Source organism: Lithobates pipiens, unplaced genomic scaffold, assembly GCF_037356315.1.
Source record: "Lithobates pipiens isolate NorthernLeopardFrog02 unplaced genomic scaffold, aLitPip1_a1.2 Scaffold_18, whole genome shotgun sequence".
Classification (NCBI taxonomy): Eukaryota; Metazoa; Chordata; class Amphibia; order Anura; family Ranidae; genus Lithobates; species Lithobates pipiens.
Window position 1 is genome coordinate 340,870,027 of NW_027507758.1, and position 17,336 is coordinate 340,887,362.

The 17,336-nt window shown below is 43.0% G+C and overlaps 1 protein-coding gene across 1 annotated transcript in view; it reads right to left on the reverse strand.

Moving 5' to 3' along the window:
- Nucleotides 1-17,336, reverse strand: part of DDX43 (DEAD-box helicase 43) — a 433,112-nt gene that overhangs the window by 272,784 nt on the left and 142,992 nt on the right. Inside the window, exons 7-8 of the mRNA XM_077490306.1 lie at nt 16,084-16,202; nt 13,642-13,752 (exon numbers count right to left, since the gene is read on the reverse strand). Of these exons, the coding sequence (XP_077346432.1) occupies nt 13,642-13,752; nt 16,084-16,202 (230 nt within the window). The remainder of the gene's footprint in view (nt 1-13,641; nt 13,753-16,083; nt 16,203-17,336) is intronic.

A 17,336-nucleotide genomic window follows, 5' to 3' on the forward strand; every position in this document is an offset into this window, starting at 1 on the left:
CTTTAACAAGTTTGGCATGGAGATTCGTGGGCTAGATACATAAAACAGAATATCATCCGCGAATGCGGCTGTCTTATGCATTTCCCCCTCTATCTCAACCCCCTTTATATCTGGGTTTCTGCTGGACTGGCATCCAGCAGACGGCAGGATAAGAGCATCCTGACGTCATCCGCCAAAGGGGAGGAGCGCCAGATGTGACGTTGCGGTGACGAGGACCCGCGGCCCAACCGAGGATGCCAAGGCAACCAAGTGAACACTCCTCTAACGGCCCCCAATGACAAAAGCCGAAGCGGCACAGGAAACGTCATGGCGGGCCCATGCACCAAGTGGATGAAAGTGAAGGGACATACTGCCCCCAGAGGACAAAAATCTTGGCAGGCAGCAACAACCCCTCAGAGTGGAACAGAAAAAACCTTTGGCTTCAAAAAAAATAAAATAAACCTTTGGCTTAAAAAACAAAAAAAAAAACAAAAAAAAAAACAAAAAAAAAAAACAAAAAAAAAAAAAAAACACGAGGAATACTTTCCTCCGCTGTGCAGTTGGTTTTGCAGAGTGGCCCCAGGCCCTCCTCTTCTGGGGTCCCTCAGCGGAGCTCCTGGCTCCTCCTCTTATTGAGTGTCCTGGAGAATCGATCTCCTTTGTGGAAACCCGTGTGGGTGTGTCCCTGTGTCCTGCGTCTATTCACACACAAAGTAGGACTCATTGGATTTGATTGACAGCAGCGGGAGCCAACTGCTGTTCTCAATCTATCCAATCAGGACAAAAAGACCCCGGCCGGAGCTGGTGTGCTTGTTCTCGTCGGGGGAAACAGGGGTTTTTTTTTGGGGGGGGGGGGGGGGCTGCTGAGCGACAGGTTTTTCACCTAGAATGCATTAAGGTGGGGGGGGGGGGGACCACACAAACCCACGGGTGTTACAGCCCCTTTAAAAAAGGAAGAAACAATGAAAAACAGACACCTCAACCAAGAATCCACTAGCAGGGAAATAATTACTGCCGGTCTTAATTTCCGTCATCAGGTTCCCATTTAGGTCCTCCTGATGTGAAGCCTAGCAATGGCTTAAAAGATATAGGATTCATTTAAACCTGGAGGGATTGTCACATTCAGGTGGAAAATTCACTTTTGTTCATGCTGCAAAAGGATTTTGTTCCAATCCCCTCCTCGCATACCAGGGTGTATGCGATCCAAAATTACAAAGGATATTTTCGGGGAAAACCCCATCATGAATTGCAGTCACGTGTCTTCCCAGGGGAAGACTTGGATTACAAGTCTTCAGAGGCAATATGGCGATATGCTCTCTGCCAGAATTCTAGCATTGTTTTGCCTACATAAAAGCATGCATTTACATATCAAGAGGTAGACCACACCAAACGTGCGACAGTTGGCATAATGTTTGGGTTTGTATCTTTCCCCATTGGGTAGCCTGATGTTTGAACTGCCAGTAGCCACACCCTCCACATCTAAAAAGGTCCCTGGACCCCCCTCCCCCTCTTTGAATTCAATTGAGACCGATTGGTCCTTCAAGGATTTGGCCCGTCTGAAGGTGAATGCAGGGGCATCAGATACAAATGGACCAATTATAGGGTCCATCATCAGTAGGTCGCCAATAGCCATTCTTTTAAATACATTGTCATCTGAGCAATTCCTTCTAATCTGCAAGTACTGACTGTAGGGCTGAAACAAATCAATTAATCGACAACTAATCGATTATGAAATTAATCGATTACTATTTTCATAATCTATTAATCGGCCAGTAACATAATGGGGTTTAAAAAAATAAAATAAAATGAGCCCTTTATAGTACAAATATAATCACTACTGTAAATATTACTTTCACTGTTCTACAGTAAAAAAAATTTTAACCCCTTCCAGTAGTGATCATCTGCTTTTTTTGTACTATAAAAGGGCTAATTTTAGTCTTTTTAACCCCATTATGTTACTAAACATCTTAGACCTGGTTCACATCTATATATGTTTATTGGTGCTTTTTGCAGAAACGCACTACGGTTCATTTACATGGTTTCCTATGGGACACGTTCATATTTGTGCGTTTTTCAGACGCCGCATATTTGGAAAGGGTCAGGGACTTTTAACGCAAAACGGTGCTGTTTTGGTTCAATATATTTCAATGGAGAAGCTACAGAAAAGAATGTAATGCGTTTTTGCAGCAATTTGCAAAAAACGCAAATTGCAGTAAAATCACGTGCGCAAAAATCAAAAACGCACAGCAAAAAGTACTGCAGAAACAGATCAAAAGCAAAAAAACTGCATAGGTGTGTATCGAGCATTATGCTGGCCTCACGGATCAATTTTCAGGTGAGAATATTCAGATCAAAAATCTTTGTACATTCGCTGAATGAAAGAATTTTGTTTCAAATTTTCACTTCAATTCTGAACAAAAACCACATACGCTGTCTGAAAATTCCTTTGACCAAGAAGTTTTCTATTTCCAAATTTTCCCGTCACTGTGGTTGAAAATGAACGTCAATATGACCCACTTTTTTTTTTTTAAGGTTATTAACCAATTAATCGAACCAATAAATCGGCCAACTAATCGATTATGAAAATAATAGTTGCAGCCCTAACTGACTGTATGGGATAGAGGAGATTAGAGCTTTGGGATGAAAGCTGCTCGCATGCAATATTGAATTGCCAGCTGTGGGTTTGCGGTACAGGCTACTTGTAAGTAGACCATCCTCTCCCTTCTGAATTGTCACATCCAAAAAGGTAAAGGTATTACGAGTCTTCCCCTGGGAAGACACAAGACTGCAATTCATGATGGGATTTTCCCCAAAAATATCCTTTGTAATTTTGGATCGCATACACCCTGTTATGCGAGGAGGGGGGTTGGAACAAAATTATTTTGCAGCATAAAGGTGGATTTTCCACCTGAATTAGACAAAACCTCCTGGGTTAAATGAATCTATCTAGGCCATTTCTAGAAGGCTTCACATCAGGAGGACCTGAATGGGAACCAGATGACCGAAATTAAGACTGGCAATAATCATTTCCCCGCTAGTGGATTCTTAGTTGAGCCGTTTTCTGTTTTCATTGTTTCTTCCTTAACTGTGCAATAGTGGTCTACACGATTGACAAAAATGGTTTCCATGTGTACATAACATGATCTTGATGTCTGACCGTGCAATACTGTGCAGATGTATATAACCAAGATACTAATTTTCATTTGAAGCCAAAAGGTTTTTTTCTGTTCCACTCTGAGGAAATGTTGCTGCCTGCCAAGATTTTTGTCCTCTGGGGGCTAAGTGTCCCTTCCCTTTCATTCAATTGGCGCACGGGGGTCGTCCGTGGCATTTCCTACACCACGGCGGTTTTTATTATTAGATTCCGCTAGCCGAGTGTTCATTTGGTTGCCAAGGCGCCCAGATGCACCGTGAGCTGCCGACGTAGGTCCTCTTCACTGCAATGTCAAATCCGGCACTCCTCCCCTTTGGCAGATGACATCAGGGTGCCCACTTTCTGGTGGATCCTGGACACGATTGCCATTCAGCTGTCCGTGCTGAGGCGATTTCACACGCTGGGGACTGGGGGGGGGGGCTTTACTGGACCCACAAGATTACAGACACTCTCCCCTATAGGGGAGGTCAGTTTGGCGCTTAGTCGCAGACCGAACAGAGACCCGACCGAACAGAGACCAAGCTACACCACACTGAACAGAGACCAAGCTACACCACACTGAACAGAGACCAAGCTACACCACACTGAACAGAGACCAAGCTACACCACACTGAACAGAGACCAAGCTACACTGCAGGTAATTATAGGATGAAATCTTTATTCCAATATTCAAATTCATTGAACTATTTGTCATCCATACTTTATGGACTGCAATAACCTAACCATGCTCAGTGGTCTCTACCACTCCACCTATAATTATGCTGTCCCCCATTTTTAAGTGAACAGCTTAAATTTTGATGTGCAGTCTGAACATCCCATGCCACACTGTATGACCTAGGTCAGAGATACGCAATTAGCGGACCTCCAGCTGTTGCAAAACTACAAGTCCCATCATGCCTCTGGGTGTCATGCTTGTGGCTGTCAGTCTTGCTATGCCTCATGGGAATTGAAGTTCTGCAACAGCTGGAGGTCCACTAATTGTATATCCATGACCTAGGTGATCCCAGCTTCAAAGCTGTAAACCACTTAGCAAAAAGGTCTATGCAATGTCTGAATAACCACCCCAGAATATAGAGTTTAGCCGATATGCTTATGCTTTATTCCATCTATTTTTTTGTAACCAGTTATACCCTTTCCTTCACAGACACCAGGTGTATTAGTCCCAGTGTGGCGTTTTCCTTTTTGGGGGCTGAAGCAGAGTGCCCTTTGTGGGAGGTCTTGTTTGGATTCACAGTGCACCTCCACCCTCTGGACTCGTCTGAATGGTCTATGGCAGCAATGTTTTCCATGGTTTTTATTAGGATGCAATACCAATGATATTCTACACAAACCACATGGTCAGTGTATATCTATACTGCAGTTTGAATATAACCAATACAGAATTAATTTTTATATTTATTCTTGTCAATTATAAACATAAAAACGTCAATCCTAGAACCACTTTACCCTGAAGATGATCAATGCTGTAAACTTGAAAATGCGTTGGATATTCTCTATTGTACACATTACCCGACAGTCCATGGTCTTTTGTGTGTAATGCACAATGTTATCCATATTTGTAATTGCACCCATTGTGATTTTATCATCGGGTTTTTCCAACTTGCCTTTTAACTTTTCTAATAAAATGTCATATTTTTTTCAAAACAGTTTGATTTTTGAGGAGCCCCTGGATCCCTAAATTACCATTAGGGGCCTGCTTGCAGACAATGTGGCAGATAACAAAAGCGCAATCCGCTCCCTGCAATCCAGGTCAAGGTGCTGGAGCACCATGCCGAGAACAGGTGCAGACAGAATAATCTCTGAGTCATTGGCCTAGCGGAGGGCAAGAATCCCACTGTTTGCAGAAGAGCCGTTTAGATCACTGCTACCTGCGACCCAACTGACTCCCTTCTTCTGTGTTGCAGTCTTAGGAGGACTTTTTTGGGATTACAGCTGTGCCCAGGTTATGAACAAGTTAGGGACTGTAGGTTTGTTCTTAACTAGAATTTGTTTGCAAGTCAGAACTGTAAATTTTTGAGAGCAACTCCAACCTGTGCAGTGATGTGGGATGTTCCAGGCGCTTCTGTGTGTGCAGTTTTCATTTGGGGCTCTTGTGGCCATGCAGTACAGCAATGTGGTATGTGTTTGGTGCTGCAAAATGGCTGCTCTGCAGTATCCGGGAACCGTGTGGAGCACAAATGGCTGGCAGCGACGTCACAACACCCGTTTGTAAGTAGGAGTCATTCGTAACTCGGGGACTGCAAATGTGTTTTTTTTTCCTTTATTAATGCAGTTTAGGTTTTCCTTTATGGTATGGTCCTTTTTTCTCATACACAATGACAATTTTGTTGTGGCCTGGCGGGTTGGGGGTGGCTGGAAGCTCCTCGCTATGGGCTGCCCTGGAGGGCTGGAGTATGTACACACTGGTTGACAGTCATTGTAGCATTTGCCAAGTTTCCATAGTCTCTTGGAATGTGCAGGGGGTTTAATTCCGCTCAAACGATTCCTAGTGTTTAATCTTCTTTGAAGGTACAGTGCCTTGCGAAAGTATTGGACCCCCTTGAACTTTTCAACCTTTTGCCACATTTCAGGCTTCAAACAAAGATATAAAATTTCAATTTTTTGTGAAGAATCACCAACAAGTGGGACACAATTGTGAAGTGGAACGAAATCTATTGGATATTTTAAACTTTTTTAGCAAATAAATTGAAAAGTGGTGCGTGCAAAATTATTCAGCCCCTTTACTTTCAGTGCAGCAAACTCACTCCAGAAGTTCAGCGAGGATCTCTGAATGATCCAATGTTGTCCTAAATGACTGATGGTGATAAATAGAATCCACCTGTGTGTAATCAAGTCTCTGTATAAATGCACCTGCTCTGTGATAGTCTCAGGCTCCTGTTGAAAGCACAGAGAGCATCATGAAGATCATTTTGAAATGGGAGTATCAGACCACTGCAAATCTACCAAGACCTGGCCGTCCCTCTAAACTTTCAGCTTAGACAAGGAGAAGACTGATCAGAGATGCAGCCAAGAGGCCCATGATCGCTCTGGATGAACTGCGGAGAACTACAGCTGAGGTGGGAGAGTCTGTCCATAGGACAACAATCAGTCGTACACTGCACAAATCTGGCCTTTATGGAAGAGTGGCAAGAAGAAAGCCATTTCTCAAAGATATCCAGAAAAAGTCTCGTCTAAAGTTTGCCACAGGCCACCTGGGAGACACACCAAACATGTGGAAGAAGGTGCTCTGGTCAGATGAAACCAAAATACAACTTTTTGCCCACAATGCAAAACGATATGTTGAGCTGTGTTGCTTTTACGCCAATCACCCTCAACACACCATCCCCACTGTCAAACATGGTGGTGGCAGCATCATGGTTTGGGCCTGCTTTTCTTCAGCAGGGACAGGGAAGATTGTTAAAATTGAGGGGAAGATGGATGCAGCCAAATACAGGACCATTCTGGATGAAAACCTGTTGGAGTCTGCAAAAGACCTGAAACTGGGACGGAGATTTATCTTCCAACAAGACAATGATCCCAAACATACAGCAAAATCTACAAAGGAATGGTTCACAAATAAAACGTATCCAGGTGTTAGAATGGCCAAGTCAAAGTCCAGACCTGAATCCAATCGAGAATCTGTGGAAAGAGCTGAAAACTGCTGTTCACAAACGCTCTCCATCCAACCTCACTGAGCTCGAGCTGTTTTGCAAGGAAGAATGGGCAAGAATTTCAGTCTCTCGATGTGCAAAACTGATAGAGACATAGCCCAAGCGACTTGCAGCTGTAATCGCAGCAAAAGGTGGCTCTACAAAGTATTAACGCAAGGGGGCCGAATAATTTTGCATGCCCCACTTTTCATTTTTTTATTAGTTAAAAAAGTTTCAAAAATCCAATAGCTTTCGTTCCACTTCACAATTGTGTCCCACTTGTTGGCGATTCTTCACAAAAAATAAAAATGTTATATCTTTATGTTTGAAGCCTGAAATGTGGCAAAAGGTTGAAAAGTTCAAGGGGGCCGAATACTTTCGCAAGGCACTGTACTTCCCACACATGTCCGGCAAGAAAACCACCTCCTGGGACCCTAGATTTTAAGTCTAAAGAGTCTGGGTGGGTGCATACTACATATTCCAGCTACTCGAGGGGGTTAAGTGTACTGGTATCCAAAAACTAACGGAAGCGGTTTGTGTATCAGGACAGACCCTGGGGGATGTTATATTGTAATCTCCTTGCTCCAGAGGGTCTATGCAGTAGATATTACCCAGTGGCGTATCGGACCATGCTCCCATGTTGCTGAAGTTGTCCCGGGTTCCCCTGGGGAGAGGCTGTCCAGATATTGGAATGAGAATGGAGTCCAGGAGGGAATATGCCATTACTGGTTGACCAATGCTGAGACCACCCCCCAATACAGTGTTGTGCTTTTAAGGCCTGGACTGGGGGGGGGGGGGGGGGGGGGTATATTTCCCATATCACTGCGGCATGAAAGGTGCCAGTGCAGTCTCTGTAGGGGTTGGAGGAGGCGGCCAGACAGAGGAAGGCTGCTTATGTGGCTAACCCTGATCAGGGCACTTATGGGGCATGCCAATAAGCTCTGCAAGAGGTCTCCCTACTTAGGGTTGAGATGTAACAGAAGTCCCTTTTGAATACCAGCCAGCGGTTTTTTGAATACAGAAATAAGATTGCTAGCACGGTTGGTCAAGGGGCAATTCGCGTTCACCCACATTAGTGGTATAAAGTATTCAAGTGGTGAGGTGTTGAGGTTGTCTAGCAGTATAAAAGAGCTTTTTTTAATATTACCAAGCTCTGCACTCTAGGGTGGACTGTACTCTTGTTAAATTAGATACTTACCTGGACAAAGTAGCTTTCCCTACTGTTCACCCTGAGTGTGAATGCAGGTCTGGAATATGATATCACCCTGGAGGAGATGCAGAGTGCTCTTTCACAACTCCAGGCTGGGAAGACTCCCAGGATGGATGGCCTCTCGACTGAATTTTACTCATTATCAGGAGCTGCTAGCCTCTAGACTCGTTTCACTTTTTGACCATTTTTTTCTCCCTGAGTGCTCTTCCTGGTTCCTGAGGCAGTGGTATTGATGCTCAAACCGGGCAAGGACCCTAAGGACTGCTCCTCCTATAGACCAGTGTTTCTCAACTCTAGTCCTCAAGGCGCCCCAACAGGTAATGTTTTCAGGATTTCGCTCAGATGAAACAGCTGTGGTAATTACTAAGGCGGTGAAACTGATCAAATCACCTGTGCAAAATAATGGGAAACCTGAAAACATGACCTGTTGAGGCACCTTGAGGACTGGAGTTGAGAAACACTGCTATAGACCGATAGCCCTCAAATGTGGACACCAATATGTGGACCAATCAGGGTTTATGCCCAGAAAGGGCACCAATATCAACCTACGACGCCTCTCTTAACCTCTGTGTCCCATACCAATAGTGAAAGTAGGGCCATTGCAACCCTTGATGCTAAAAAGGCGTTTGACTCGGCCGAGTGCAAATTCCTGGGGGAGACATTACATAGATTTGGTTTTGTCTATAAATTACTCCAGTGGCTGCATATGTTTTATAGTGCACCCAAAGCACATATTCAAACTAATCATAGCCTGTGTCCTTTCCCCTGTAAAGAGGTACTCATTTAGAGGTGTCCTCTATCCCCTGCCCTTTTTGCCCTTGAACCTTTGGCCATCTTAATGCAAGGCTCTGAACGGATTAAGGGTTTAAAGCTGGGCTCCCTGGGAGGAAAAAACCTCATTGTATGCCGACGACGCACTTTTATACCTCCAGGATGTCGACGAGTCTGCAATAGCCGCACTGGATATCTAATGAATTTGTAGATTCTTGGGCATTCGTATTAATTGGGCCAGACATGATTTCCCTAAAATGCCCAAGCTAGAGAAGTTGCTGCATACGTCCCATTACTCTGGATCAATCAGTTTAGGTATTTGGGTATCCAGGCTCGGCAGGAATTGACCAATTTTTATTTTTGTCGGTATTATCTCAGCTTCGATCCAAATGCGATTCCTGAATTTTTGTTGCCACTGAATCTTCTGAGCCATATAAATCTGCTCAAAATAATATTTCTCCCCAAATTTTTGTACATTCTGTAACTGCCCAATATGGATACCTGGCTCCATTTTCTCAGACAGATAGATAGATTTATTGGGACCATTATCTGGGGGGGGAATGCTTTCCCTAGATTAGCCAAATGGAACCAGAGTCTTCCTGTGTGGTACGAAGGGCTGGCCTTGCCTGACTAGCGGACCTACTATTGGGCAGCAATTTTGGTCACAGTTCGGTGGTGGTTTGTGCACCCTCAGGCCAATGCAGCTGTGTGTTTGGAGGTGTCCGTTCTTGGGTCGTTCCAGAAGCTGGGAAAACTGGTATATAGGGGTTGTCAGGCTTATGCTGGCCTTGCGCTTCCCACTAGAACAACACTAAGGGTCTGGAGGCTAGGCGCAGGTTTGGCCATCCCAATCAGTGGTCCCCATTTAACCCGCCGTGGGGGAACCCCAACCTTTCCCAGTGTCGCTCTATTCCTGACCCCCCAGGTGTGGGCCCACTATGGCATTAGAACCATCGGGGATATGTTCTTGGCAGGGGCTTTGTACCTCTTCCTGGATCTCAAGGCCAAATTTAGCTTACCTTGTTGGATGCATTTCTGAAACCTGTAGCTACGTCATGCTGCATTTCCAACCCCACTGAGGCCATCTATGGACCCCATTGAAGAATTATTAGCTCAAGAATACTTATCTAAATCATGGTCAACTCTGTACTTGGCCTTGCTGAGTGTAGAATCTCCCAAAATGGGTAGAATCTGGGATCGGTGGAAAAACGATCTTCCAGATTTGGACAGGGAAGACTGTTCGAAGAGATTAACAACTTAATGCCATCTTCCAAAAGGACAAGTTGATACAGGTAAAATTTTTGCATAGGGTCAATTATACCCCCCCAGAGACTGCACAGGATTTCCCCAGGTGTGGTAGTGGTGAAGGAAGGTATATCCATATGTTCTGGAGCTGCCCAAGGATTGCTCGTATTAGAAGGAGGTGGTGGCTCCGTTGGGGACCCAGGATGAGCAGCAGCCTAGGTGTACTAAACTACTACTAGCATAGCTTTTCTATTATGCCAAACGGGAAATTATTCTAAGATGGAAAGCCCATTCCCCTCCCTCCGTAGATTCATGGGGAAAAAAAATAAAATAATGCTGCCCTTCCTTTATACACTTTAATGTACAGTGCCTTGCGAAAGTATTCGGCCCCCTTGAACTTTTCAACCTTTTGCCACATTTCAGGCTTCAAACAAAGATATTTTTTTGTGACGAATCACCAACAAGTGGGACACAATTGTGAAGTGGAACGAAATCTATTGGATATTTTAAACTTTTTTAGCAAATAAAAAACTGAAAAGTGGTGCGTGCAAAATTATTCGGCCCCTTTACTTTCAGTGCAGCAAACTCACCCCAGAAGTTCAGCGAGGATCTCTGAATGATCCAATGTTGTCCTAAATGACTGATGGTGGTAAATAGAATCCACCTGTGTGTAATCAAGTCTCTGTATAAATGCACCTGCTCTGTGATAGTCTCAGGGTTCTGTTGAAAGCGCAGAGAGCATCATGAAGACCAAGGAACACACCAGGCAGGTCCATAATACTGTTGTGGAGAAGTTTAAAGCCGGATTTGGATACAAAAAGATTTCCCAAGCTTTAAACATCCCAAGGAGCACTGTGCAAGCGATCATTTTGAAATGGGAGTATCAGACCACTGCAAATCTACCAAGACCTGGCCGTCCCTCTAAACTTTCAGCTCAGACAAGAAGACTGATCAGAGATGTAGCCAAGAGGCTCATGATCACTCCGGATGAACTGCAGAGAACTACAGCTGAGGTGGGAGAGTCTGTCCATAGGACAACAATCAGTCGTACACTGCACAAATCTGGCCTTTATGGAAGAGTGGCAAGAAGAAAGCCATTTCTCAAAGATATCCAGAAAAAGTCTCGTCTAAAGTTTGCCACAAGCCACCTGGGAGACACACCAAACATGTGGAAGAAGGGGCTCTGGTCAGATGAAACCAAAATACAACTTTTTGCCCACAATGCAAAACGATATGCTTGGTGTAAAAGCAACACAGCTCATCACCCTCAACACACCATCCCCACTGTCAAACATGGTGGTGGCAGCATCACGGTTTGGGCCTGTTTTTCTTCAGCAGGGACAGGGAAGATGGTTAAAATTGAGGGGAAGATGGATGCAGCCAAATACAGGACCATTCTAGATGAAAACCTGTTGGAGTCTGCAAAAGACCTTAAACTGGGACGGAGATTTATCTTCCAACAAGACAATGATCCCAAACATACAGCAAAATCTACAAAGGAATGGTTCACAAATAAAACGTATCCAGGTGTTAGAATGGCCAAGTCAAAGTCCAGACCTGAATCCAATCGAGAATCTGTGGAAAGAGCTGAAAACTGCTGTTCACAAACGCTCTCCATCCAACCTCACTGAGCTCGAGCTGTTTTGCAAGGAAGAATGGGCAAGAATTTCAGTCTCTCGATGTGCAAAACTGATAGAGACATACCCCAAGCGACTTGCAGCTGTAATCGCAGCAAAAGGTGGCTCTACAAAGTATTAACGCAAGGGGGCCAAATAATTTTGCATGCCCCACTTTTCATTTTTTTATTAGTTAAAAAAGTTTCAAAAATCCAATAGCTTTCGTTCCACTTCACAATTGTGTCCCACTTGTTGGTGATTCTTCACAAAAAATAAAAATTTTATATCTTTATGTTTGAAGCCTGAAATGTGGCAAAAGGTTGAAAAGTTCAAGGGGGCCGAATACTTTCGCAAGGCACTGTACTTCCCACACATGTCCGGCAAGAAAACCACCTCCTGGGACCCTAGATATTAAGTCTAAAGAGTCTGGGTGGGTGCATACTACATATTCCAGCTACTCGAGGGGGTTAAGTGTACTGGTATCCAAAAACTAACGGAAGCGGTTTGTGTATCAGGACAGACCCTGGGGGATGTTATATTGTAATCTCCTTGCTCCTTGTCAACCTTGTCCAATTGTGTCCCACTTGTTGGCGATTCTTCACTAAAAATAAAAATTTTATATCTTTGTGTTTGAAGCCTGAAATGTGGCAAAAGGTTGAAAAGTTTAAGGGGACCGAATACTTTCGCAAGGCACTGTAGGTTAACAGGAATTGCCCCAAGAAATTCGACAAGGTGTCGCAGCCATGGACAGCTTAGGCTGAGCACTTCCTTCCTGTGTTTTGATTTTGGTACTGGAGTGACTGCTTTACCTTCCCTTTGGGGTCTTGATTGGGCAAGAATTGGAGTTATTTTTTTCTTATTTTTATTGATTATTCTCCATTTTGGGGTTTACCCACAGTGTTAGAACTGTTCGCCTATAAGTTTGCCTGATGTGCATTTTGCTCACTTTAACAGCTTCCGGACCAGCCGCTGCAGTTATACTGCGGCAGGTTGGCTCCCCTGCGCGAAACCACGTAGCTATACATTGGCTCGCGTGGACTGGATAGCAGGCGTGCGCCACACATGCCTGCTTCACAGCGGGGGTGTCAATGCCCATGGCCGGCGGTTGCAATGACCGCCAGCCACGTGCGATTGTGAGCAGGAGGGAATCAAAACAGGGACGAGTGTGCGTAAGCACACACTTCCCTGTTCTGTTATGAGTGACAGATCGTGTGTTCCTACAAGCTAGGAACCACGATCCGTCACTTCCTCTAGTCAGTCCCCTCCCCCTTCAATTAGAATCACCTCCCAGGGAACATAGGCAATACCTCGAGCGCCCCTAATGTTAACCCCTTTACTGTAAAAATGTCACTGGCAGTGATCAATGCATTTTTAATCTCACTGATCGCTGTACTAATGCCAATGGTTCCAAAAATGTGTCAAAATTGTCCGATAAGTCCGCCATGTCACAGTCACGATAAAAAAAAAATTAAATCTATCCCCTATTTTGTAGACACCAACTTATTGCGATTTTTACCAAAAATATGTAGAAGAATACATATCGGACTAAACCGAGAAAAAATGTGTTTTAAAAAAAAAAAAAAAAAAAAAAAAAGGAGGGGGGGGGGGGGGTATTATAGCAAAAAATACAAAATAGTGTTTATTCCAAAATTTTCGCTTTTTTGTATATAATGCAAAAAATCAAAACAGAGGCGATAAAATGCCACCAAACGAAAGCTCCATTTGTGGGGGGAAAAGGACGTCAATTTTGTTTGGGTACACAGTCACACGGCCGCACAATTGTCACTTAAAGCGATGCAGTGCCGAATCGCAAAAAACGCTCTGGTCAGGAAGGGGGTAAACTCTTCCGGGGCTGAAGTGGTTAAAATTGTCAGTGTATAATGCACTTCTTGACATTGTCCATATTTTTGCATCTGTACCATGCCTTTGTTCAATAAGGGAACATTTAGATTTTTTTTTTTATGAAACACTTTTCTGTGAAGTATTCTTTATGTGAAGAAAAAAAAAATGTAAATTTGTTATCAACTAAACGCGTACCTTTCAAATCCTTTGTATTTATACTTGGAACACTCTGCCTTAACTTGAAGAGCCAATTCTCGAGTTGGTGCCAAAACCAGCATACCAGGTCCCTCACGTTTATTTCTGGGTCTATTAAAAGAAGATATTTATTTTTTATTTATTTCAGTTACTTGTATAGCGCCAATTTACGCAGTGCTTTACATATACATTGTACATTCACATCAGTCCCTACCCTCAAGGAGCTTACAATCTAAGGTCCCTAACTCACATTCATACATACTAGGGACAATTTAGACATGATCCAATTAACCTACCAGCATGTCTTTGGAGTGTGGGAGGAAAAACCGGAGAACCTGGGAGGAAACCCACGCAGGCACAGGGAGAACATGCAAACTCCAGGCAGGTAGTGTCATGGTTGAGATTCGAACCAGCGACCCTTCTTACTGCTAGGCGAAAGTGCTACCCACTACACCACTTGAAAGAGATATTGTCACATTTAGACAACTCTGGGACTGTCCCAGTGTAATGTATTGCAGCAGTTAAAAAGAAAAACTAATAAAGCATAAAATATTTCCAACTGAGTTCAGCACTTACAGGGCTCCTTTACACTTGCTTCGACTTCACCACACATTAAAGTGCCTACCGTTTCAACATGCTTTTTGATGTGCTTTTGATGCTTCAGTGATGTTTTGAAGCTTGGCAAATGCCCTGTGTGTTGACTTTCTATTTGTTTTAAAGGGACCCAGTGAAACCCCAGCTCTACCCTTTGTTCAGCAGATCCGCTGCTCTTCTAATGCCACACTCAGTAACCCCAGCTCTGCTGATGCTTTGGATGGCTGATCCTCCTCTCTGGTTCCCGCTCACCTTTTACTAAATTGCTCCCATGCTGTTAACCACGTGATGTCTGCTAGTTTAATCTGCTCTGGTCCTCCAGCTCTGCTGATTCTCTGCCACTCAGTCCCTTCTCTCTGATCCCCACTCACTTTCTGCTATAGTGTTCCCATGCTGCAGACCACATGTGCCGTTTGCTAGTTTCTCCAATCCAGTCCGGACCCCACTCACCTTTCTGCTGCTCCATACTGTACAAGAAACCTCCAAAGAAAAAAAAAAAAAATATATATATATATATATATATATACATATACACACACATACACACACATACACACACACACATACACACACACACATACACACACACACATACACACACACACATACACACACACACACATACACACATACACACACACATACACACACACATACACAAACCATAAGTGAGTTTCACTTGTTGGTTTACAAACACCCTGGCATATCTTATACCTGCAATACCTCCAAAACAAAGCAAACTCTGAATAAAAGCTTCAGGTGCTGTAAGCGAGCGTTATCAGACTTCTATGGAGGCTTTGGAGATACTTTGAAGAACCCGGAAAGCGACATGGGGTATAATTTTAAGTGAAACAAAGCAAAACGTGTGAACAGGACTGTAAGGTAACCATTTTATTTAGCGACAGGTGCTTTAATTGGCTTTCGGAAATCTCAAAAAAAAAAAAAAAAAATGTCCCATGCCACATTTTGAAGCAAGTGTAAACACGCCCTAAGAGGAAAATAATCCTACAGGAATAAGCAGGACATTGTAAACATCAGCATTACTAGACAAACTGCATTACTTGAAGGCCTGTTTCACGTGGGCTTCAGAATGCAGAAGAGCTGTTCACACTAACAGCAAGCTTTGACAAAGCATTTGCAGAGCTATCAGCAAGCTTTGTTGAAGCTTTTAAGGTACCTTTCAGCTCCAATTTGTAAATGTTGAACACAGATCCTAAAAGGCATGGCGATTGCCACTTTAATGAAGCTGCTAGCAGGCTTCACTTCTTGAAGCTTGTTGAAAGCCTGCTAGCAGCTTGTTTAAAGTTTCAATATGTGTTCAACATTTACAAACTGGCGCTTAATGGTACCTCAAAAGCTTTAACAAAGCCTGCTGAAAGCACTCTAAATGCTCCTTCAAAGATAATGGTTTACATTGTTCGTATGAATGAATCTTGTGTAAAAATCTTTATAAATACATCTATTGGTAACTAGGGAACAGATTTATTAGAACTGGAGAAAACAAAAAAAAAAAACAAAAAAAAAAAAAAAACACACTACCCCAAGTTGCGAACCACAGCGACAATCAAAATTCTTGCTCAATTTTTCTTTAAAAAAATTAAATGTAGAACCTAACTGGTTGCTATGAACAACTGCTCTGGTTTTAATTTATTTTCTCCAGGTTTAAACAGCCCCTAGGTGTCATTATACAACTACTCTGGACATGTCAATTTTTTTCATTACCAATCTTATAACCACATATGTAGAAATGCACAAACTATAGTAGTATACACCAAAAACTTCTTTATTGAAATATGTAGGAAATGTATACAGCAAGAGATATAAAAAATAAAAAAATAAAAAACTTACATTGGTTGAAGGTCTAAGTGAATGAACCCAGGTAGTAAGTAGGCCAAAGTTTTTCCTGTGCCAGTTTGAGCAATTCCAATGAGATCTAATCCTTGAAGAATTATTGGCCATGCCTGTGACTAAATACAAATGTTTTAAGGGTTAAACATTGCTTTGTAAGCTATAGGCAACAACGCAAGAACAATCAAAAAGCCCTTTGAGGCAAATTTCACACATTTTTAAAGTAGTATGGCCAAAGCTTTTTATTGGCTATACTTCTATGGACCGCAGAACTAAAGTTGGCTCTGTACTCCTGTGAGCAGTTTTCAGCCAACAGCAGACTAAAGCTGGTCGATGCTCTGGAGAGAGACTAACATGATGGTTGGGATTTGCCCAGAAGCCTGGAAAAGTAGCTGGCACAGCCTCTCTGCTGCGCCGCTAGGTGACTGAGCCAGCCACTCCCTCCCCTCCTCAGCCTGGCCCTCCAGTGAGCGTTGGAGGGGTAGAGCAGAGAGCTGGTGACCGATAGTTAACTCTCTGCTCAAAGGAGAACAAAGCAATTAGTATACAGTGTATTCATAAAAGTATTCACTTCACTTTTTTCAAGTTTGTTATATTACAGCCTAATACTACAGTTGTTTAAAATTATTTTTATCATATTCATCTACACTCAGTACCCCATAATGACAAAGTGAAAAACAGAATTTTAAAGTTTGAAAATTCACTGCTCAAATACCATGATAAAAAGTTGCAACGTTCATTTTATTCCCTAGGGCAGTGATGGCGAACCTTGGTACCCCAGATGTTTTGGAACTACATTTCCCATGATGCACTGGCACTCTGCAGTGTACTGGAGCACCATGGGAAATGTAGTTCCAAAACATCTGGGGTGCCAAGGTTCGCCATCACTGCCCTAGGGTCTCTACTATTAAAAAAAAAAAGGTGTGTATTGTTGTGCTTTTAAGGACATTTTCCCGCACAATATTTCCTAAGTAATTTTTAACGAAGAGATTTTTAAGATACAGAATCAGTCTATATGACACAGTCTATATATGTGAAACGTATTCACGGAGACGAGTGATCATACAAAATAGTTACATTTATTGGTTGACAGAAAACAAATATTTACATGAAATATTAAAATGCAGATTACATTACTTGATCATTTTGACAATTACTGGAAACACCCTCAAACTGGGCGTAGTAGTACCTTGGACACAATTATCACCATTATCATTTCTCGGTAGAATCAATAACCTTTTGATAATTGACAA